We start from the raw sequence: 23,192 nt of genomic DNA, 5'->3' as shown, positions 1-23,192 counted from the left end.
GCATGGAGCGAGAGAGAGGGGCATGGAGAGAGAGAGAGGGGCATGGGAGGGGCATGGAGAGCGAGAGGGGGCATGGAGAGCGAGCGAGAGAGGGGCATGGAGAGAGCGAGAGAGGGGCATGGAGAGAGAGCGAGAGAGGGGCATGGAGAGAGAGCGAGAGAGGGGCATGGAGAGAGAGAGAGAGAGGGGCATGGAGAGAGAGAGAGAGAGGGGCATGGAGAGAGAGAGAGAGGGGCATGGAGAGAGAGAGAGAGGGGCATGGAGAGAGAGAGAGAGAGAGGGGCATGGAGAGAGAGAGAGAGAGGGGCATGGAGAGAGAGAGGCATGGAGAGAGAGAGAGAGGGGCATGGAGAGAGAGAGAGAGGGGCATGGAGAGAGAGAGAGGGGCATGGAGAGAGAGAGAGGGGCATGGAGAGAGAGAGAGAGAGGGGCATGGGAGAGAGAGAGAGAGGGGCATGGAGAGAGAGAGAGAGGGGCATGGAGAGAGAGAGAGAGGGGCATGGAGAGAGAGAGAGAGGGGCATGGAGAGAGAGAGGGGCATGGAGAGAGAGAGGGGCATGGAGAGAGAGAGAGAGAGAGGGGCATGGAGAGAGAGAGAGGGGCATGGAGAGAGAGAGAGAGGGGCATGGAGAGAGAGAGAGAGGGGCATGGAGAGAGAGAGAGAGAGAGGGGCATGGAGAGAGAGAGAGAGAGAGGGGCATGGAGAGAGAGAGAGAGAGAGGGGGCATGGAGAGAGAGAGAGAGGGGCATGGAGAGAGGGCATGGAGAGAGAGAGAGGGGCATGGAGAGAGAGAGTGAGGGCATGGAGAGAGAGAGAGGGGCATGAGAGAGAGAGAAGAGAGAGAGAGGGGCATGGAGAGCGAGAGAGAGGGGCATGGAGAGCGAGAGGGAGAGAGAGGGGCATGAGAGCGAGAGAGAGAGAGAGAGGGGGCATGGAGAGAGAGAGAGAGAGAGAGAGGGAGAGGGGCATGGAGAGCGAGAGAGAGAGAGGGGCATGGAGAGCGAGAGAGAGGGGCATGGAGAGCGAGAGGGGAGAGAGAGGGGCATGAGGGGCATGGAGAGAGAGAGAGAGGGGCATGGAGAGCGAGAGAGAGAGAGGCATGGAGAGCGAGAGAGAGAGAGAGGGGCATGGGAGAGCGAGAGAGAGAGAGAGGGGCATGGAGAGCGAGAGAGAGAGAGGGGCATGGAGAGCGAGAGAGAGAGCGAGAGAGGGGCATGGAGAGCGAGAGAGAGGCATGGAGAGCGAGAGAGCGAGAGAGAGAGAGAGGGGCATGGAGAGCGAGAGAGAGCGAGAGAGGGGATGGAGAGAGAGAGAGAGAGGGAGAGAGAGAGAGAGAGAGGGAGAGAGAGAGAGAGAGAGAGAGAGAGAGAGATGGAGAGAGAGAGAGAGGGTCATGGAGAGAGAGAGAGAGGTCATGGAGAGAGAGAGAGAGAGAGAGAGAGAGAGAGAGAGAGAGAGAGAGAGAGAGAGAGAGACAGGGAGAGAGAGACAGAGAGAGAGAGAGAGAGAGAGAGAGAGAGAGATGTCTATTTCTGTGCTGTATCTGGTATTGTATTCTCTGTCTCAGGCTACTCCTGTCGTCTGGTGACCCACGGCATGTCCCTCCTCGTCGTCAACGAGGACTCATTGGATGTGAGTACATCTTCCTCACCTCTTCCACCCAGCCATTTCCTCATCTTCCACTCCCTCCTCCCTCTCCTCTTTGGGTCTGTGTGGGCTCTAGAGTGTTACCGTGGGAATCGGGGTGTGGCAGAGTAGAGATTGGTGTGTGTGTCTTTTTGTCTGCTCACAGGTGGAGGTAATTAAGGTGTCTGGTGTCTGCCTGGAGAAAGAGATGAAAGACACATACTGCTGTATCGCTTTCTCTCCTCTCATCCCTGTCTCTCTCGCACACACACACACACAAACAGACACACACACACATTGGCATAGGAGACACTATAGAACACAGTATGCTCTGGTCAGATTCCATTTAAACCTGTGATTTAGGCTGGTTGAGTTGAGGGTCAGTATTTATGTTGTTTTCATGGAGAGTCTGTTGATTCTAAGTGGCTGGATTACTGTCATGTGAGAATAAACACACACTCCGTCTCAGCAGGGGTGTAAAGTACTTAAGTAGAAATACTTTAAAGTACCATTTAAGTAGTTTTTCAGGGTATCTTTACTTTACTATTTATATTTTTGACAGCTTTAACTTCCATACATTCCTTAAGAAAATAATGTACGTTTTACTCCATACGTTTTCCCTGACACCCAAAAGTATATTTTGAATACTTAACAGGACAGCAAAATGGTCTAATTCACACACTTATCAGGAGAACATCCCTGGTCATCCGTACTGTCTCTGTTCTGGCAGACTCAGTAAACACATGCTTCATTTGTAAATGATGTCTGAGTGTTGGAGTGTGCCCCTGGCTATAGGTAAATGATGTCTGAGTGTTGGAGTGTGCCCCTGGCTATAGGTAAATGATGTCTGAGTGTTGGAGTGTGCCCCTGGCTATAGGTAAATGATGTCTGAGTGTTGGAGTGTGCCCCTGGCTATAGGTAAATGATGTTGGAGTGTTGGAGTGTGCACCTGGCTATAGGTAAATGATGTCTGAGAGTTGGAGCGTGCCCCTGGCTATAGGTAAATGATGTCTGAGTGTTGGAGTGTGCCCCTGGCTATAGGTAAATGATGTCTGAGTGTTGGAGTGTGCCCCTGGCTATAGGTAAATGATGTCTGAGTGTTGGAGTGTGCCCCTGGCTATAGGTAAATGATGTCTGAGTGTTGGAGTGTGCCCCTGGCTATAGGTAAATGATGTCTGAGTGTTGGAGTGTACCCCTGGCTATAGGTAAATGATGTCTGAGTGTTGGAGTGTACCCCTGGCTATAGGTAAATGATGTTGGAGTGTGCCCCTGGCTATAGGTAAATGATGTTGGAGTGTGCCCCTGGCTATAGGTAAATGATGTTGGAGTGTGCCCCTGGCTATAGGTAAATGATGTTGGAGTGTGCCCCTGGCTATAGGTAAATGATGTCTGAGTGTTGGAGTGTACCCCTGGCTATAGGTAAATGATGTCTGAGTGTTGGAGTGTGCCCCTGGCTATAGGTAAATGATGTCTGAGTGTTGGAGTGTGCCCCTGGCTATAGGTAAATGATGTCTGAGTGTTGGAGTGTGCCCCTGGCTATAGGTAAATGATGTCTGAGTGAGACCCTGGCTATAGGTAAATGATGTCTGAGTGTTGGAGTGTGCCCCTGGCTATAGGTAAATGATGTCTGAGTGTTGGAGTGTGCCCCTGGCTCTAGGTAAATGATGTCTGAGTGTGCCCCTGGAGGTAAATTATGTCTGAGTGTTGGAGTGTGCCCCTGGCTATAGGTAAATGATGTCTGAGTGTTGGAGTGTGCCCCTGGCTATAGGTAAATGATGTCTGAGTGTTGGAGTGTACCCCTGGCTATAGGTAAATGATGTTGGAGTGTGCCCCTGGCTATAGGTAAATGATGTTGGAGTGTTGGAGTGTGCCCCTGGCTATAGGTAAATGATGTCTGAGAGTTGGAGCGTGCCCCTGGCTATAGGTAAATGATGTCTGAGTGTTGGAGCGTGCCCCTGGCTATAGGTAAATGATGTCTGAGTGTTGGAGTGTGCCCCTGGCTATAGGTAAATGATGTCTGAGTGTTGGAGTGTGACCCTGGCTATAGGTAAATGATGTCTGAGTGTTGGAGTGTGCCCCTGGCTATAGGTAAATGATGTCTGAGTGTTGGAGTGTGCCCCTGGCTATAGGTAAATGATGACTGAGTGTTGGAGTGTGCCCCTGGCTATAGGTAAATGATGTCTGAGTGTTGGAGTGTGCCCCTGGCTATAGGTAAATGATGTCTGAGTGTTGGAGTGTGACCCTGGCTATAGGTAAATGATGTCTGAGTGTTGGAGTGTGCCCCTGGCTATAGGTAAATGATGTCTGAGTGTTGGAGTGTGACCCTGGCTATAGGTAAATGATGTTTGAGTGTGCCCCTGGCTATAGGTAAATGATGTCTGAGTGTTAGAGTGTACCCCTGGCTATAGATAAATGATGTCTGAGTGTTGGAGTGTGCCCCTGGCTCTCCATAAACAAAACAAAAACTAGAAAATGGTGCCCTCTGCTTTGCAAAATTAAAAGCAATTTGAAATTATTTGTACTTTTGATACTTAAGTATATTTAAAACCAAATGCTTTTAGACTTTAATGCAAGTAATATTTTTTTACATTTGGCCTTTATTTAACTAGGCAAGTCAGTTAAGAACAAATTGTTATTCTCAATGACAGCCTAGGAACAGTAGGTAGAACAGGGCAGAACAACAGATTTTTACCTTGTCAGCTCGGGGATTCGATCTTGCAACCATTCAGTTACTAGTCCAACGCTCTAACCACCAGGCTACCTGTCTCTAACCACTAGGCTACCTGTCTCTAACCACTAGGCTACCTGTCTCTAACCACTAGGCTACCTGTCTCTAACCACTAGGCTACCTGTCTCTAACCACGAGGCTACCTGTCTCTAACCACGAGGCTACCTGTCTCTAACCACGAGGCTACCTGTCTCTAACCACGAGGCTACCTGTCTCTAACCACGAGGCTACCTGTCTCTAACCACGAGGCTACCTGTCTCTAACCACGAGGCTACCTGTCTCTAACCACGAGGCTACCTGTCTCTAACCACGAGGCTACCTGTCTCTAACCACGAGGCTACCTGCTACCTGCTACCTGTCTCTAACCACTAGGCTACCTGTCTCTAACCACTAGGCTACCTGTCTCTAACCAAGGCTACCTGTCTCTAAGGCTACCTGTCTCTAACCACGAGGCTACCTGTCTCTAACCACGAGCTACCTGCTACCACGCGGCTACCTGTCTCTAACCACTAGGCTACCTGTCTCTAACCACGAGGCTACCTGTCTCTAACCACGGGGCTACCTGTCTCTAACCACTAGGCTACCTGTCTCTAACCACGAGGCTACCTGTCTCTAACCACGAGGCTACCTGTCTCTAACCACGAGGCTACCTGTCTCTAACCACGAGGCTACCTGTCTCTAACCACTAGGCTACCTGCCACCCTATTTTACTGCGTGACTTTTACTTGCCTCGTGTTCTAATAAGGGATATTTACTTTTAAGTATGACAATTGAGTATTTTTTCCACCACTGCGGCACAGTCTGCTTGCTTTAGTGGAGTTAATTTGTCTGTTAGACAGTCTGCAGATAGCAGACAGGTTTACGACCTCTACACTCCATTGTGTCTCAGACTGTGTGTGTGTAGGTAGTGTGTGTGTGTAGGTAGTGTGTGTAGGTAGTGTGTGTTTGTAGGTAGTGTGTGTGTGTGTAGGTAGTGTGTGTGTGTGTAGGTAGTGTGTGTGTGTAGGTAGTGTGTGTGTGTGTAGGTAGTTTGTGTGTGTAGGTAGTGTGTGTGTGTAGGTAGTGTGTGTGTGTGTGGGTAGAGTGTGTGTGTGTGTGTAGGTGTGTGTGTGGGTAGAGTGTGTGTGTGGGTAGTGTGTGGGTAGAGTGCGTGTGTGGGTAGAGTGTGGGAGTGTGTGTGTGGGTAGAGTGTGTGTAGGTAGGGTGTGTGTGTGTAGGTAGTGTGTGTAGGTAGGTGGTGTGTAGGTAGGTGGTGTGTAGGTAGAGAGTGTGTAGGTAGAGAGAGTGTGTGTAGGTAGTGTGTAGGTAGGTAGAGAGTGTGTAGGTAGGTAGTGTGTGTGTGTAGGTAGTGTGTGTGTGTGTGTGTAGGTAGTGTGTGTGTGTAGTGTGTGTGTGTGTGTGTGTGTGTGTAGTAGTGTGTGTGTAGGTAGGTGTGTGTGTGTGTGTAGGTAGTGTGTAGGTAGTGTGTGTAGGTAGTGTGTAGGTAGTGTGTAGGTGTGTGTGTGTGTGTAGGTAGTGTGTGTGTGTGTGTAGGTAGTGTGTGTGTGTGTGTAGGTAGTTTGTGTGTAGGTAGTGTGTGGGTAGAGTGTGTGTGTGTGGGTAGGTAGAGTGTGTGTGTAGGTAGGTAGGTGGTGTGTAGGTAGAGAGTGTGTAGGTAGAGAGTGTGTAGGTAGAGAGTGTGTGTGTAGGTAGTGTGTAGGTAGGTAGAGAGTGTGTAGGTAGGTAGAGAGAGAGTGTGTAGGCAGAGAGAGTGTGTGTGTAGGTAGTGTGTAGGTAGGTGGTGCGTAGGTAGGTGGTGCGTAGGTAGAGAGTGTGTAGGTAGAGAGAGTGTGTGTGTGTAGGTAGTGTGTAGGTAGGTAGAGAGAGTGTGTAGGTAGAGAGTGTGTGTGTGTAGGTAGTGAGAGAGTGTGTAGGTAGAGAGAGTAGGTAGTGTGTGTAGGTAGAGTGTAGCTAGGGAAAAGTACACACTTCCATAAGAGAATGAGAGGGAAAGGGAGACCGGTTTACAGTAAAATGCTTTTCTTGACAATGAGACCATTCAGTAGCACTGTAATTAGTCAGACTGAGTCTATTCAATTAAAACCTTAAGTGACGTTAAGGGACCACTCCAACGTAACGTAACATTCCTGTCACCCTGAAATTCAACCAATAACAGTTGGCTTTATTTCATCCCTCCTACTGTAAATATTGTTTTGTTGACTTAGTATATACTAATTAAAATATGCATTCTTGTAGCTTAATGTGAAGGATGATTGGGCCCTTACCTTGTTCTGTTGTGTGTGTTGAGTGGGACTGAGTGTCCAGAGGACAGGTCCAGAGAGGTGTGTTGAGAAGACAGGTCCAGAGAGGTGTGGTGAGAAGACAGGTCCAGAGAGGTGTGGTGAGAAGACAGGTCCAGAGATGTGTGGTGAGAAGACAGGTCCAGAGAGGTGTGGTGAGAAGACAGGTCCAGAGAGGTGTGGTGAGAGGACAGGTCCAGAGAGGTGTGTTGAGAAGACGGGTCCAGAGAGGTGTGGTGAGAGGACGGGTCCAAAGAGGTGTGGTGAGAGGACGGGTCCAGAGGACAGGTCCAGAGAGGTGTGGTGAGAAGACCGGTCCAGAGAGGTGTGGTGAGAAGACAGGTCCAGAGAGGTGTGTTGAGAAGACGGGTCCAGAGAGGTGTGGTGAGAGGACAGGTCCAGAGGACAGGTCCAGAGAGGTGTGGTGAGAGGACAGGTCCAGAGAGGAGTGGTGAGAGGACAGGTCCAGATGACGGGTCCAGAGAGGTGTGGTGAGAAGACAGGTCCAGAGAGGTGTGGTGAGAAGACAGGTCCAGAGAGGTGTGTTGAGAAGACGGGTCCAGAGAGGTGTGGTGAGAGGACAGGTCCAGAGAGGTGTGGTGAGAGGACAGGTCCAGAGGACGGGTCCAGAGAGGTGTGGTGAGAGGACGGGTCCAGAGAGGTGTGGTGAGAGGACAGGTCCAGAGAGGTGTGGTGAGAGGACAGGTCCAGAGAGGTGTGGTGAGAGGACAGGTCCAGAGAGGTGTGGTGAGAGGACAGGTCCAGAGAGGTGTGGTGAGAGGACGGGTCCAGAGAGGTGTGGTGAGAGGACAGGTCCAGAGGACGAGTCCAGAGAGGTGTGGTGAGAGGACAGGTCCAGAGAGGTGTGGTGAGAGGACAGGTCCAGAGGACGAGTCCAGAGAGGTGTGGTGAGAGGACAGGTCCAGAGAGGTGTGGTGAGAGGACAGGTCCAGAGGACGAGTCCAGAGAGGTGTGGTGAGAGGACAGGTCCAGAGAGGTGTGGTGAGAGGACAGGTCCAGAGAGGTGTGGTGAGAGGACAGGTCCAGAGAGGTGTGGTGAGAGGACAGGTCCAGAGAGGTGTGGTGAGAGGACAGGTCCAGAGAGGTGTGGTGAGAGGACAGGTCCAGAGAGGTGTGGTGAGAGGACAGGTCCAGAGAGGTGTGGTGAGAGGACGGGTCCAGAGAAGTGTGGTGAGGAGACAGGTCCAGAGAGGTGTGGTGAGAGGACAGGTCACCACAGATGAAAGCAGACAGACTTATCTCATATCACACTTAAAATAACTGATTGAGGTTCAGGTTAGAGCCACCACTGTGTGTGTGTGTAGCGTGTATGTAACATCTGTAGGTGGGTGGGTTTGTGTTTGTTAGAGTTAGTGAGAACAGGAGCAAATATATATATGTATAATAAAAATATAATTCCTAGGCGCGACCTTGCAGTGCATCTCTTGTCCTAGTTTACCACTCCTTCTCCTTCCCCCGCTTTCTTTCAGTTTGTTTCTTTAGAGGTGAGGCTCATCTCTGTTGATCTTGTGGTTGGTAGTCAGGCGGATGTCTCCCTCCCTCCCCTCTTTTCTTCCCCCTTTCCATGTCTCCTTCACGCTGCTATCTATACATCTGTCAGCAACCCCTCTGTACACAGGAAGAGGTGTGTGTGTGTGTGTGTGTTTTATGTGCGAGATAAACATCTGGAGGTAAAAGGGAGAGACAAAGTGAAATAGATTAAGAGAGAGAAAGAGGGATGGGAACTGGAAAGAGGTACTGGAGAGAGGGGTAGAGGACCTGGAGAGAGGGGTAGAGGTACTGGAGAGAGGGGTAGAGGTACTGGAGAGAGGGGTACTGGAGAGAGGGGTAGAGGTACTGGAGAGAGGGTAGAGGAACTGGAGAGAGGGGTAGAGACAAAGTGAAATAGAGAGAGAGAAAGAGGGATGGGAACTGGAAAGAGGTACTGGAGAGAGGGGTAGAGGAACTGGAGAGAGGGGTAGAGGTACTGGAGAGAGGGGTAGAGGTACTGGAGAGAGGGGTACTGGAGAGAGGGGTAGAGGTACTGGAGAGAGGGGTAGAGGAACTGGAGAGAGGGGTAGAGGAACTGGAGAGAGGGGTAGAGGAACTGGAGAGAGGGGTAGAGGAACTGGAGAGAGGGGTAGAGGAACTGGAGAGAGGGTAGAGGTACTGGAGAGGGGGGTACTGGAGAGACGGGTACTGGAGAGAGGGGTAGAGGTACTGGAGAGAGGGGTACTGGTACTGGAGAGAGGGGTACTGGTACTGGGAGAGGGGTAGAGGTACTGGAGAGGGGTAGAGGTACTGGAGAGCGGGATATATGGAGCCATCTGAGGGTGATGAGTTCTCCTTTTGGTGCTCTCTTTCGTCAAAACAAACCCTCTAAGCAATGCCTCCTGGGTAAACATGGTGACCTGTGACGCTTACACAGTGACATGTCCATCTGTCACCTTTATATCAAATATCTCACATACACACACACCAGTCTTTACAGTAGAGGTGGTGGCTTTTACAGATCAGGCTCATAGTGTTGGATATACATTTCATCAATCTTACCCACAACCCCCCTCTGTCCTGTCACACCGCCCGCATTACAAGTCAAACACAAACCTCTTCACTGTGCTGCTCATTAATCATCACACACACACTACAGAGCCAAAGGTATGTGGACACCTGCTCATCGAACATCTCATTCCAAAATCATGGGCATTAATATGGAGTTGGTCCCCCCTTTGCTGCTATAACAGCCTCCACTCTTCTGGAAAGGCTTCCCACTCGATGTTTGAACATTGCTGCGGGGACTTGCTTCCATTCAGTCACGACCATTAGTGAGGTCGGGCGCTGATGTTGGGCGATTTGGCCTGGCTCGCATTCAGCATTCCAATTCATCCCAAAGGTGTTTGATGGGGTTGAGCCAAGCCTCTGTCAAGTTCTTCCACACCCATCTCTACAAACCATCTCTGTATGGACCTTGCTTAGTGCACAGGGGCATTGTCATGCTGAAACAGGAAAGGGCCTTCCCCAAACTGTTGCCACAAAGTTGGAAGCACAGAATTGTCTAGAATGTGATTGTATGCTATAGCGTTAAGATTTCCCTTCACTGGAACTAAGGGGCCTGAAACAGAGAACACAGAGTCCAGTGACGGTGAGTTTTACACCACTCCAGAGAACTCATTTCCACTGCTCCAGAGTCCAGTGACGGTGAGTTTTACACCACTCCAGAGAACTCATTTCCACTGCTCCAGAGTCCAGTGACGGTGAGTTTTACACCACTCCAGAGAACTCATTTCCACTGCTCCAGAGTCCAGTGACGGTGAGTTTTACACCACTCCAGAGTCCAGTGGTGGTGAGTTTTACACCACTCCAGAGAACTCATTTCCACTGCTCCAGAGTCCAGTGACGGTGAGTTTTACACCACTCCAGAGAACACGCTTCCACTGCTCCAGAGTCCAGTGGTGGTGAGTTTTACACCACTCCAGAGAACTCATTTCCACTGCTCCAGAGTCCAGTGACGGTGAGTTTTACACCACTCCAGAGAACTCATTTCCACTGCTCCAGAGTCCAGTGACGGTGAGTTTTACACCACTCCAGAGAACTCATTTCCACTGCTCCAGAGTCCAGTGACGGTGAGTTTTACACCACTCCAGAGAACTCATTTCCACTGCTCCAGAGTCCAGTGACGGTGAGTTTTACACCACTCCAGAGAACTCATTTCCACTGCTCCAGAGTCCAGTGGTGGTGAGTTTTACACCACTCCAGAGAACTCATTTCCACTGCTCCAGAGTCCAGTGACGGTGAGTTTTACACCACTCCAGAGTCCAGTGGTGGTGAGTTTTACACCACTCCAGAGAACTCATTTCCACTGCTCCAGAGTCCAGTGACGGTGAGTTTTACACCACTCCAGAGAACACATTTCCACTGCTCCAGAGTCCAGTGGTGGTGAGTTTTACACCACTCCAGAGAACACGCTTCCACTGCTCCAGAGTCCAGTGACGGTGAGTTTTACACCACTCCAGAGTCCAGTGGTGGTGAGTTTTACATCACTCCAGAGAACACGCTTCCACTGCTCCAGAGTCCAGTGACGGTGAGTTTTACACCACTCCAGAGAACTCATTTCCACTGCTCCAGAGTCCAGTGACGGTGAGTTTTACACCACTCCAGAGAACTCATTTCCACTGCTCCAGAGTCCAGTGACGGTGAGTTTTACACCACTCCAGAGAACACGCTTCCACTGCTCCAGAGTCCAGTGGTGGTGAGTTTTACACCACTCCAGAGAACACGCTTCCACTGCTCCAGAGTCCAGTGACGGTGAGTTTTACACCACTCCAGAGTCCAGTGGTGGTGAGTTTTACATCACTCCAGAGAACACGCTTCCACTGCTCCAGAGTCCAGTGACGGTGAGTTTTACACCACTCCAGAGAACTCATTTCCACTGCTCCAGAGTCCAGTGGTGGTGAGTTTTACACCACTCCAGAGAACTCATTTCCACTGCTCCAGAGTCCAGTGACGGTGAGTTTTACACCACTCCAGAGAACTCATTTCCACTGCTCCAGAGTCCAGTGGTGGTGAGTTTTACACCACTCCAGAGAACACGCTTCCACTGCTCCAGAGTCCAGTGGTGGTGAGTTTTACACCACTCCAGAGAACTCATTTCCACTGCTCCAGAGTCCAGTGACGGTGAGTTTTACACCACTCCAGAGTCCAGTGGTGGTGAGTTTTACACCACTCCAGAGAACTCATTTCCACTGCTCCAGAGTCCAGTGACGGTGAGTTTTACACCACTCCAGAGAACACGCTTCCACTGCTCCAGAGTCCAGTGACGGTGAGCTTTACACCACTCCAGCCGATGCTTGGCATTGCATGGTGATCTTAGGCTTGTGTGCAGCTGCTCGGCCATGAAAACCCATTTCATGAAGCTCCCGACGAACAGTTTTTGTGCTGACGTCGCTGCTAGAGACAGTTTGGACCTTCGGTAGTGAGTGTTGGAACCAAGGACAGACAATTATTTTACGCGCTACGCGCTTCAGTCCTCGGCGGTCCTATTCTGGGAGCTTGTGTGGCCTACCACTCAGCCGTTGTTGCTCCTAGATGTTTCCACGTCACAATAAAAGCACTTACAGTTGACTGGGGCAGCTCTAGAATTTGACAAACTGACTTGTTGGAACAGTGGCGTCCTATGACGGTGCCACGTTGAAAATCACTGATCTCTTCAGTAAGGCCATTCTACTGCCAATGTTTGTCTTTGGAGATCGTGTGTGTGTGTGTGTGTGGGGGGGGTGTCGGCGTGTGTCTGTTAGATATGAGCGTGTCTGTCTCCTCGCCCCTCTCTAACCCACCATCCCCTTTTTACTCATTCACCCCCTCACACATACTAACCATACCCCTCTCCCTCACATACCCCCTTCCACATACTAACCATACCCCCTCTCCCTCACATACCCCCTCACACATACTAACCATACCCCCTCTCCCTCACATACCCCCTCTCCCTCACATACCCCCTCACACATACTAACCATACCCCCTCTCCCTCACATACCCCCTCATACTAACCATACTAACCATACCCCCTCACACATACTAACCATACCCCCCTCTCCCTCACATACCCCCTCTCCCTCACATACCCCCTCTCCCTCACATACCCCCTCTCCCTCATAAACCCCCTTCCACATACTAACCATACCCCCTCACACATACTAACCATACCCCCTCACACATACTAACCATACCCCCTCTCCCTCACATACCCCCTCCGCCTCATACCCCCTCCCACATACTAACCATACCCTCCTCATATACCACCCTCCAACATACTAACCAATACCCCCTCTCCCTCACATACCCCGTTCCCCCTCACATACCCCCCTCTCCACCCTCTCAACGTCCCTCTTACTCATTCTACTCTCACCTCACCGCCTCACTACCGTACCCAACTCCCTCATTCTCTCGTGTGTGTGTGCATGTGTGCGTGTGTGTGTGCGTGTGCGTGTGTGCGCGTATGTGTGCGTGTGTGTGCGCGTGTGTGTGCATGTGTGTGTGCGTGTGTGTGCGCGTGTGTGTGCATGTGTGCGTGTGTGTGCTGAGAGAAGGTGATCTGTGATATGTCACACCATCTGAACCTTTCTGCCCAGCTCTAAATATAAACCTGAGAAGATTTCACACAAGAGCCTGAGAGAAAGGTTTACAGTGTGTGTGTGAATCTGTGTTCAAGCCTGTTCCCAGCGCAGATGCATATGAAAAATAACATTTTGTTTGGAACTGAAAATGCCTTTACTGAGAGATCTGTCATCCGGTGACATGGAAAAATGTACAGTACTTGATTGCCCCCAAACATAGGGAGTTATTTGTATGAGAGGAATTCATGCAGTGACGTCAGAGATGCCAGTCATTTTACAGTCTGCAGTATCTCTTAACTGTAGATACGCAGGACGATCCAAATGGTTACTTTTACATTAAGAAAGATATGGGGTGTTAAAAGTTACATAAAGCAATGATGTATGATGATTTATAGTTTACTAATGACTGTTTGACAAAGATTTTTAATCAGTTAATATGTTAGTTTCCGATCTGTTAGCTAGTGTGTGTGCATGTCTCTCTGCTGTGACAAGTACCTGTGGGTTATTAGCACCAACGTGTTAGGCCATTACACTGTTTGCTTCCAGTTGGACTCATTGAGGTGTGTGTGTGTGTGTGTGTGTGTGTGTGTGTGTAGCACAGTGTGTTGGTTATTGCTTGGGGAGTGTAATTGTGATGATGTAGGTAGGCTGTAATATCTCATGATTTTGTGTCGGCCACAAACTACCTCGTAATAACAGTGTGTCGGCCACAAACTACCTCATAATAACAGTGTGTCGGCCACAAACCACCTCGTAATAACAGTGTGTCTGCCACAAACTACCTCGTAATAACAGTGTGTCGGCCACAAACTACCTCGTAATAACAGTGTGTCGGCCACAAACCACCTCGTAATAACAGTGTGTCGGCCACAAACCACCTCGTAATAACAGTGTGTCGGCCACAAACCACCTCGTAATAACAGTGTGTCGGCCACAAACCACCTCGTAATAACAGTGTGTCGGCCACAAACCACCTCGTAATAACAGTGTGTCGGCCACAAACTACCTCGTAATAACAGTGTGTCGGCCACAAACTACCTCGTAATAACAGTGTGTCGGCCACAAACTACCTCGTAATAACAGTGTGACGGCCCTCTACACCAAACTACCTCATGATAACAGTGTGACGGCCCCTCTACACCAAACTACCTCATGATAACAGTGTGACGGCCCCTCTACACCAAACTACCTCATAATAACAGTGTGACGGCCCCTCTACACCAAACTACCTCATGATAACAGTGTGACGGCCCCTCTACACCAAACTACCTCATAATAACAGTGTGACGGCCCCTCTACACCAAACTACCTCATGATAACAGTGTGACGGCCCTCTACACCAAACTACCTCATGATAACAGTGTGACGGCCCTCTACACCAAACTACCTCATAATAACAGTGTGACGGCCCCTCTACACCAAACTACCTCATGATAACAGTGTGACGGCCCCTCTACACCAAACTACCTCATAATAACAGTGTGACGGCCCCTCTACACCAAACTACCTCATGATAACAGTGTGACGGCCCCTCTACACCAAACTACCTCATGATAACAGTGTGACGGCCCTCTACACCAAACTACCTCATGATAACAGTGTGATGGCCCCTCTACACCAAACTACCTCATAATAACAGTGTGACGGCCCCTCTACACCAAACTACCTCATGATAACAGTGTGACGGCCCTCTACACCAAACTACCTCATGATAACAGTGTGATGGCCCCTCTACACCAAACTACCTCATGATAACAGTGTGATGGCCCCTCTACACCAAACTACCTCATGATAACAGTGTGATGGCCCCTCTACACCAAACTACCTCATGATAACAGTGTGATGGCCCCTCTACACCAAACTACCTCATAATAACAGTGTGACGGCCCCTCTACACCAAACTACCTCATGATAACAGTGTGACGGCCCCTCTACACCAAACTACCTCATAATAACAGTGTGACGGCCCCTCTACACCAAACTACCTCATAATAACAGTGTGACGACCCCTCTACACCAAACTACCTCATGATAACAGTGTGGGTGTTAGATGAAGTAATCCTGACAACAGGCACAAGGTTCTTCATTTTTTAATTGAGGTTGCGCTGGAGCAGATGGATGGGACTTTAGCTGACTGTGTCCCTAAACACAAACCCAAGCACACGCTCACGTTCTCATACAGTCACACACACTCAGGGACTTTGATTTGCACAACTCTGACAACCGGTAATATCCTGTCATTCTCTTTGTTTTACTCTCCCCTTGTTTGGGAGAAGGTAAATGCAAACAGGAATTCTGGACTAGAAGAGAAACACAAAGTCCAAGACTGAGAGAACACGTTGAGAGCACGTTGCTGGATCAGTTTTTGTGTGTGTGTGTGTGTGTGTGCGCTTGCGTGTATACATTTTGGAGGGAAGCAGGGGGCAAAAAGAATGTTGGTCTGGGTGAAAGAAAGGGAGTGTGTGTGTGTGATTAGTGTGTAGTTTCTCCCACACTGGTCAGTTGCCAGAGGGGTCAAATCTGTTCAGATCACAGGGATGAGCTGGGGTCATCTGACTGGAAATAATCCTGTCTTCTCTGTTGGTTCATTGAGTCCATAAAGTCTGTATTCAAATCAGATGTTATTATGGGTGTAGTGAAATGCTTGTGTTCCTAGCTCCTACACTGCTGTAGTATCTAACTAAATGCTTGTGTTCCTAGCTCCTACACTGCTGTAGTATCTAACTAAATGCTTGTGTTCCTAGCTCCTACACTGCTGTAGTATCTATGCTTGGGGCTAAATGCTTGTTGTTCTAGCTCCTACACTGCTGTAGTATCTAACTAAATGCTGTGTGTTCCTAGCTCCTACACTGCTGTAGTATCTAACTAAATGCTTGTGTTCCTAGCTCCTACACTGCTGTAGTATCTAACTAAATGCTTGTGTTCCTAGCTCCTACACTGCTGTAGTATCTAACTAAATGCTTGTGTTCCTAGCTCCTACACTGCTGTAGTATCTAACTAAATGCTTGTGTTCCTAGCTCCAACACTGCTGTAGTATCTAACTAAATGCTTGTGTTCCTAGCTCCTACACTGCTGTAGTATCTAACTAAATGCTTGTGTTCCTAGCTCCTACACTGCTGTAGTATCTAACTAAATGCTTGTGTTCCTAGCTCCAACACTGCTGTAGTATCTAACTAAATGCTTGTGTTCCTAAAGCTCCTACACTGCTGTAGTATCTAACTAAATGCTTGTGTTCTGTAGTATCTATGCTTGTGCCTAGCTCCTACACTGCTGTAGTATCTAACTAAATGCTTGTGTTCCTAGCTCCTACACTGCTGTAGTATCTAACTAAATGCTTGTGTTCCTAGCTCCTACACTGCTGTAGTATCTAACTAAATGCTTGTGTTCCTAGCTCCTACACTGCTGTAGTATCTAACTAAATGCTTGTGTTCCTAGCTCCTACACTGCTGTAGTATCTAACTAAATGCTTGTGTTCCTAGCTCCTACACTGCTGTAGTATCTAACTAAATGCTTGTGTTCCTAGCTCCTACACTGCTGTAGTATCTAACTAAATGCTTGTGTTCCTAGCTCCTACACTGCTGTAGTATCTAACTAAATGCTTGTGTTCCTAAAGCTCCTACACTGCTGTAGTATCTAACTAAATGCTTGTGTTCCTAGCTCCTACACTGCTGTAGTATCTAACTAAATGCTTGTGTTCCTAGCTCCTACACTGCTGTAGTATCTAACTAAATGCTTGTGTTCCTAGCTAGCTCCTACACTGCTGTAGTATCTAACTAAATGCTTGTGTTCCTAGCTCCTACACTGCTGTAAAGTATCTAACTAAATGCTTGTGTTCCTAGCTCCTACACTGCTGTAGTATCTAACTAAATGCTTGTGTTCCTAGCTCCTACACTGCTGTAGTATCTAACTAAATGCTTGTGTTCCTAGCTCCTACACTGCTGTAGTATCTAACTAAATGCTTGTGTTCTAAAGCTCCTACACTGCTGTAGTATCTAACTAAATGCTTGTGTTCCTAGCTCCTACACTGCTGTAGTATCTAACTAAATGCTTGTGTTCCTAGCTCCTACACTGCTGTATCTAACTAAATGCTTGTAGCTCTAACTACTAAATGCTTGTGTTCCTAGCTCCTACACTGCTGTAGTATCTAACTAAATGCTTGTGTTCCTAGCTCCTACACTGCTGTAGTATCTAACTAAATGCTTGTGTTCCTAGCTCCTACACTGCTGTAGTATCTAACTAAATGCTTGTGTTCACTAGCTCCTACACTGCTGTAGTATCTAACTAAATGCTTGTGTTCCTAGCTCCTACACTGCTGTAGTATCTAACTAAATGCTTGTGTTCCTAGCTCCTACACTGCTGCTAAATGCTTGTGTTCCTATCTAACTAAATGCTTGTGTTCCTAGCTCCTACACTGCTGTAGTATCTAACTAAATGCTTGTGTTCCTACTGCTGTACAGTATCTAACTAAATGCCTACAGCTCCTACACTGCTGTAGTATCTAACTAAATGCTTGTGTTCCTAGCTCCTACACTGCTGTAGTATCTAACTAAATGCTTGTGTTCCTAGCTCCTACACTGCTGTAGTATCTAACTAAATGCTTGTGTTCCTAGCTCCTACACTGCTGTAGTATCTAACTAAATGCTTGTGTTTGTGTTCCTAGCTCCTACACTGCTGTAGTATCTAACTAAATGCTTGTGTTCCTAGCTCCTACACTGCTGTAGTATCTAACTAAATAGCTCCTACACTTGTAGTTCTAACTAAATGCTTGTGTTCCTAGCTCCTACACTGCTGTAGTATCTAACTAAATGCTTGTGTTCCTAGCTCCTACACTGCTGTAGTATCTAACTAAATGCTTGTGTTCCTAGCTCCTACACTGCTGTAGTATCTAACTAAATGCTTGTGTTCCTAGCTCCTACACTGCTGTAGTATCTAACTAAATGCTTGTGTTCCTAGCTCCTACACTGCTGTAGTATCTCCTAAAGCTCCTACACTGCTGTAGTATCTAACTAAATGCTTGTGTTCCTAGCTCCTACACTGCTGTAGTATCTAACTAAATGCTTGTGTTCCTAGCTCCTACACTGCTGTAGTATCTAACTAAATGCTTGTGTTCCTAGCTCCTACACTGCTGTATGCTTGTGTTCCTAGTATAGTATCTAACTAAATGCTTGTGTTCCTAGCTCCTACACTGCTGTAGTATCTAACTAAATGCTTGTGTTCCTAGCTCCAACACTGCTGTAGTATCTAACTAAATGCTTGTGTTCCTAGCTCCTACACTGCTGTAGTATCTAACAATACACAACAATAACACATGAATCTAAAAAGTAAAAGAATGGAATGTAGAAATATTAGGACAATCAATGTCTGTTTGTGCCTGGGATTGTGATTTTGACAGTCTATCTGACGTTATATCCTGAACATTGTGAAAGTGTCTGTTTACAGTTTGAATGTACAGTGTATACATGTTCTGTAAAAGTGTTTGTGTGTGGATTAAGTCTTGTATTACTCAAGTGTGTGTATGGTTTAAGTGTGTGTGGGCTGTGTGGTGGTGGTGGTGTGTGTCTGCCTGGCCACATGGTTCTCATTAGAGGCGATGGGATGTTTGTTTTCTCTATTAGTCTGTTCCTTTATTATCAACAACTCCTTCAAAACTGCCCCAAACTACAGCCCAATAAACAGGTCCAACAAACACAACCAGGGCTGCACGCATGAACTGTGTGTGTGTGTGATTTGTGCCTGGGTATCGGTGTGTTTCACAGATTGTGTTGCTACTTATGTATAGAGGTTCATATTGCCCCGAGCAGCAACCTCATTATTAAGATATGGATATCTCCTTCTTCCTGCCTCACTCAAGCCTTTCCTTTCACAATGTTGGGCTATCTTTGTCCCTCTACTGTCTCACTCTCTCTTTGTCCCTCTACTGTCTCACTCTCTCCTCTTTGTCCCTCTACTGTCTCACTCTCTCCTCTTTGTCCCTCTACTGTCTCACTCTCTCCTCTTTGTCCCTCTACTGTCTCACTCTCTCCTCTTTGTCCCTCTACTGTCTCACTCTCTCCTCTTTGTCCCTCTACTGTCTCACTCTCTCCTCTTTGTCCCTCTATTGTCTCACTCTCTCCTCTTTGTCCCTCTATTGTCTCACTCTCTCCTCTTTGTCCCTCTACTGTCTCTCTCTCCTCTTTGTCCCTCTACTGTCTCTCTCTCCTCTTTGTCCCTCTACTGTCTCTCTCTCCTCTTTGTCCCTCTACTGTCTCACTCTCTCCTTTGTCCCTCTATTGTCTCACTCGCTCCTCCTTGTCCATCTACTGTCTCACTCGCTCCTCCTTGTCCATCTACTGTCTCTCTCTCCTCTTTGTCCCTCTACTGTCTCTCTCTCCTCTTTGTCCCTCTACTGTCTCACTCTCATCTTTGTCCCTCTATTGTCTCTGTCCCTCTTGTCTCTCTCTCTCCTCTTTGTCCCTCTATTGTCTCACTCTCTCCTCTTTGTCCCTCTACTTGTCTCACTCTCTCCTCTTTGTCCCTCTATTGTCTCTCTCTCCTCTTTGTCCCTCTACTGTCTCTCTCTCCTCTTTGTCCCTCTACTGTCTCTCTCTCCTCTTTGTCCCTCTACTGTCTCACTCTCTCTCTTTGTCCCTCTACTGTCTCACTCTCTCCTCTTTGTCCCTCTACTGTCTCACTCTCTCCTCTTTGTCCATCTACTGTCTCTCTCTCCTCTTTGTCCCTCTACTGTCTCTCTCTCCTCTTTGTCCCTCTACTGTCTCACTCTCATCTTTGTCCCTCTATTGTCTCTCTCTCCTCTTGTCTCTCTCTCTCCTCTTTGTCCCTCTATTGTCTCACTCTCTCCTCTTTGTCCCTCTACTGTCTCACTCTCTCCTCTTTGTCCCTCTATTGTCTCTCTCTCTCCTCTTTGTCCCTCTATTGTCTCACTCTCTCCTCTTTGTCCCTCTACTGTCTCACTATCTCCTCTTTGTCCCTCTACTGTCTCACTATCTCTTTGTCCCTCTACTGTCTCACTCTCTCCTCTTTGTCCCTCTACTGTCTCACTCTCTCCTCTTTGTCCCTCTACTGTCTCACTATCTCTTTGTCCCTCTACTGTCTCACTCTCTCTTTGTCCCTCTACTGTCTCACTCTCTTTGTCTTTGTCCCTCTACTGTCTCACTCTCTCTTTGTCCCTCTACTGTCTCACTCTCTCTCTTTGTCCCTCTACTGTCTCACTCTCTCTTTGTCCCTCTATTGTCTCACTCTCTATTTGTCCCTCTACTGTCTCACTCTCTCTTTGTCCCTCTATTGTCTCACTCTCTCTTTGTCCCTCTACTGTCTCACTCTCTCTTTGTCCCTCTACTGTCTCACTCTCTCTTTGTCCCTCTATTGTCTCACTCTCTCTTTGTCCCTCTACTGTCTCACTCTCTCTTTGTCCCTCTACTGTCTCACTCTCTCTTTGTCCCTCTACTGTCTCACTCTCTCCTCTTTGTCCCTCTACTGTCTCACTCTCATCTTTGTCCCTCTATTGTCTCTCTCTCCTCTTGTCTCTCTCTCTCCTCTTTGTCCCTCTATTGTCTCACTCTCTCCTCTTTGTCCCTCTACTGTCTCACTCTCTCCTCTTTGTCCCTCTATTGTCTCTCTCTCCTCTTGTCTCTCTCTCTCCTCTTTGTCCCTCTATTGTCTCACTCTCTCCTCTTTGTCCCTCTACTGTCTCACTATCTCCTCTTTGTCCCTCTACTGTCTCACTCTCTCCTCTTTGTCCCTCTACTGTCTCACTCTCTCCTCTTTGTCCCTCTACTGTCTCACTCTCTCCTCTTTGTCCCTCTACTGTCTCACTATCTCTTTGTCCCTCTACTGTCTCACTATCTCTTTGTCCCTCTACTGTCTCACTCTCTCTTTGTCCCTCTACTGTCTCACTCTCTCTTTGTCCCTCTACTGTCTCACTCTCTCTTTGTCCCTCTATTGTCTCACTCTCTCTTTGTCCCTCTACTGTCTCACTCTCTCTTTGTCCCTCTACTGTCTCACTCTCTCTTTGTCCCTCTACTGTCTCACTCTCTCTTTGTCCCTCTACTGTCTCACTCTCTCTTTGTCCCTCTACTGTCTCACTCTCTCTTTGTCCCTCTACTGTCTCACTATCCTCTTTGTCCCTCTACTGTCTCACTATCTCTTTGTCCCTCTACTGTCTCACTCTCTCCTCTTTGTCCCTCTACTGTCTCACTCTCTCTTTGTCCCTCTACTGTCTCACTCTCTCTTTGTCCCTCTACTGTCTCACTCTCTCTTTGTCCCTCTATTGTCTCACTCTCTCTTTGTCCCTCTACTGTCTCACTCTCTCTTTGTCCCTCTACTGTCTCACTCTCTCTTTGTCCCTCTATTGTCTCACTCTCTCTTTGTCCCTCTACTGTCTCACTCTCTCTTTGTCCCTCTACTGTCTCACTCTCTCTTTGTCCCTCTACTGTCTCACTCTCTCCTCTTTGTCCCTCTACTGTCTCACTCTCTCCTCTTTGTCCCTCTACTGTCTCACTCTCTCCTCTTTGTCCCTCTACTGTCTCACTCTCTCTCTTTGTCCCTCTACTGTCTCACTATCTCTTTGTCCCTCTACTGTCTCACTCTCTCCTCTTTGTCCCTCTACTGTCTCACTCTCTCTTTGTCCCTCTACTGTCTCACTCTCTCTTTGTCCCTCTACTGTCTCACTCTCTCTTTGTCCCTCTATTGTCTCACTCTCTATTTGTCCCTCTACTGTCTCACTCTCTCTTTGTCCCTCTATTGTCTCACTCTCTCTTTGTCCCTCTACTGTCTCACTCTCTCTTTGTCCCTCTACTGTCTCACTCTCTCTTTGTCCCTCTACTGTCTCACTCTCTCTTTGTCCCTCTACTGTCTCACTCTCTCTTTGTCCCTCTATTGTCTCACTCTCTCTTTGTCCCTCTACTGTCTCACTCTCTCTTTGTCCCTCTGTCTCACTCTCTCTTTGTCCCTCTACTGTCTCACTCTCTCTTTGTCCGTCTATTGTCTCACTCTCTCTTTGTCCCTCTACTGTCTCACTCTCTCTTTGTCCCTCTACTGTCTCACTCTCTCTTTGTCCCTCTACTGTCTCACTCTCTCTTTGTCCCTCTACTGTCTCACTCTCTCTTTGTCCCTCTACTGTCTCACTCTCTCTTTGTCCCTCTACTGTCTCACTCTCTCTTTGTCCCTCTATTGTCTCACTCTCTCTTTGTCCCTCTACTGTCTCACTCTCTCCTCTTTGTCCCTCTACTGTCTCACTCTCTCCTCTTTGTCCCTCTACTGTCTCACTCTCTCCTCTTTGTCCCTCTACTGTCTCACTCTCTCCTCTTTGTCCCTCTACTGTCTCACTCTCTCCTCTTTGTCCCTCTACTGTCTCACTCTCTCCTCTTTGTCCCTCTACTGTATCACTCTATCCTCTTTGTCCCTCTATTGTCTCACTCTATCCTCTTTGTCCCTCTATTGTCTCACTCTATCCTCTTTGTCCCTCTACTGTCTCTCTATCCTCTTTGTCCCTCTACTGTCTCTCTCTCCTCTTTGTCCCTCTACTGTCTCTCTCTCTTCTTTGTCCCTCTATTGTCTCACTCACTCCTCTTTGTCCATCTACTGTCTCACTCTCTCCTCTTTGTCCATCTACTGTCTCACTCTCTCCTCTTTGTCCCTCTACTGTCTCACTCTCTCCTCTTTGTCCCTCTACTGTCTCTCTCTCGTCTTTGTCCCTCTACTGTCTCTCTCTCATCTTTGTCCCTCTACTGTCTCACTCTCATCTTTGTCCCGCTATTGTCTCTCTCTCCTCTTGTCTCTCTCTCTCCTCTTTGTCCCTCTATTGTCTCTCTCTCTCCTCTTTGTCCCTCTATTGTCTCACTCTCTCCTCTTTGTCCCTCTACTGTCTCACTCTCTCCTCTTTGTCCCTCTACTGTCTCACTCTCTCCTCTACTGTCTCTCTCTCCTCTCGTCTCTCTCTCTCCTCTTTGTCCCTCTATTGTCTCACTCTCTCCTCTTTGTCCACACTACTGTCTCACTCTCTCCTCTTTTTCCACACTACTGTCTCACTCTCTCCTCTTTGTCCCTCTACTGTCTCACTCTCTCCTCTTTGTCCCTCTACTGTCTCACTCTCTGCTTTGTCCACACTACTGTCTCACTCTCTGCTTTGTCCACACTACTGTCTCACTCTCTCCTCTTTGTCCACACTACTGTCTCACTCTCTCCTCTTTGTCCACACTACTGTCTCACTCTCTCCTCTTTGTCCACACTACTGTCTCTCTCTCTCCTATTTGTCCACACTACTGTCTCTCTCTCTCCTATTTGTCCCTCTACTGTCTCACTCTCTCCTCTTTGTCCACACTACTGTCTCACTCTCTCCTCTTTGTCCACACTACTGTCTCACTCTCTCCTCTTTGTCCCTCTGTCTCACTCTCTCCTCTTTGTCCACACTACTGTCTCACTCTCTCCTCTACTGTCTCCTCTTT

At 48.2% G+C, this 23,192-nt stretch overlaps 1 protein-coding gene across 1 annotated transcript in view; it reads left to right on the top strand.

Moving 5' to 3' along the window:
- The window catches only part of LOC115115909 (phospholipid-transporting ATPase IB-like), a 115,832-nt gene that overhangs the window by 43,385 nt on the left and 49,255 nt on the right, over nt 1–23,192 (top strand). Inside the window, 1 exon segment of the mRNA XM_065019347.1 lies at nt 1,569–1,633. Within this exon segment, the coding sequence (XP_064875419.1) occupies nt 1,569–1,633 (65 nt within the window).

The sequence above is a fragment of the Oncorhynchus nerka genome, linkage group LG6 (genome assembly GCF_034236695.1).
Source record: "Oncorhynchus nerka isolate Pitt River linkage group LG6, Oner_Uvic_2.0, whole genome shotgun sequence".
Taxonomy (NCBI): Eukaryota; Metazoa; Chordata; class Actinopteri; order Salmoniformes; family Salmonidae; genus Oncorhynchus; species Oncorhynchus nerka.
The sequence above is the reverse complement of the archived record's forward strand: the minus strand, read 5'-3'. Positions and strand labels throughout refer to the sequence as shown.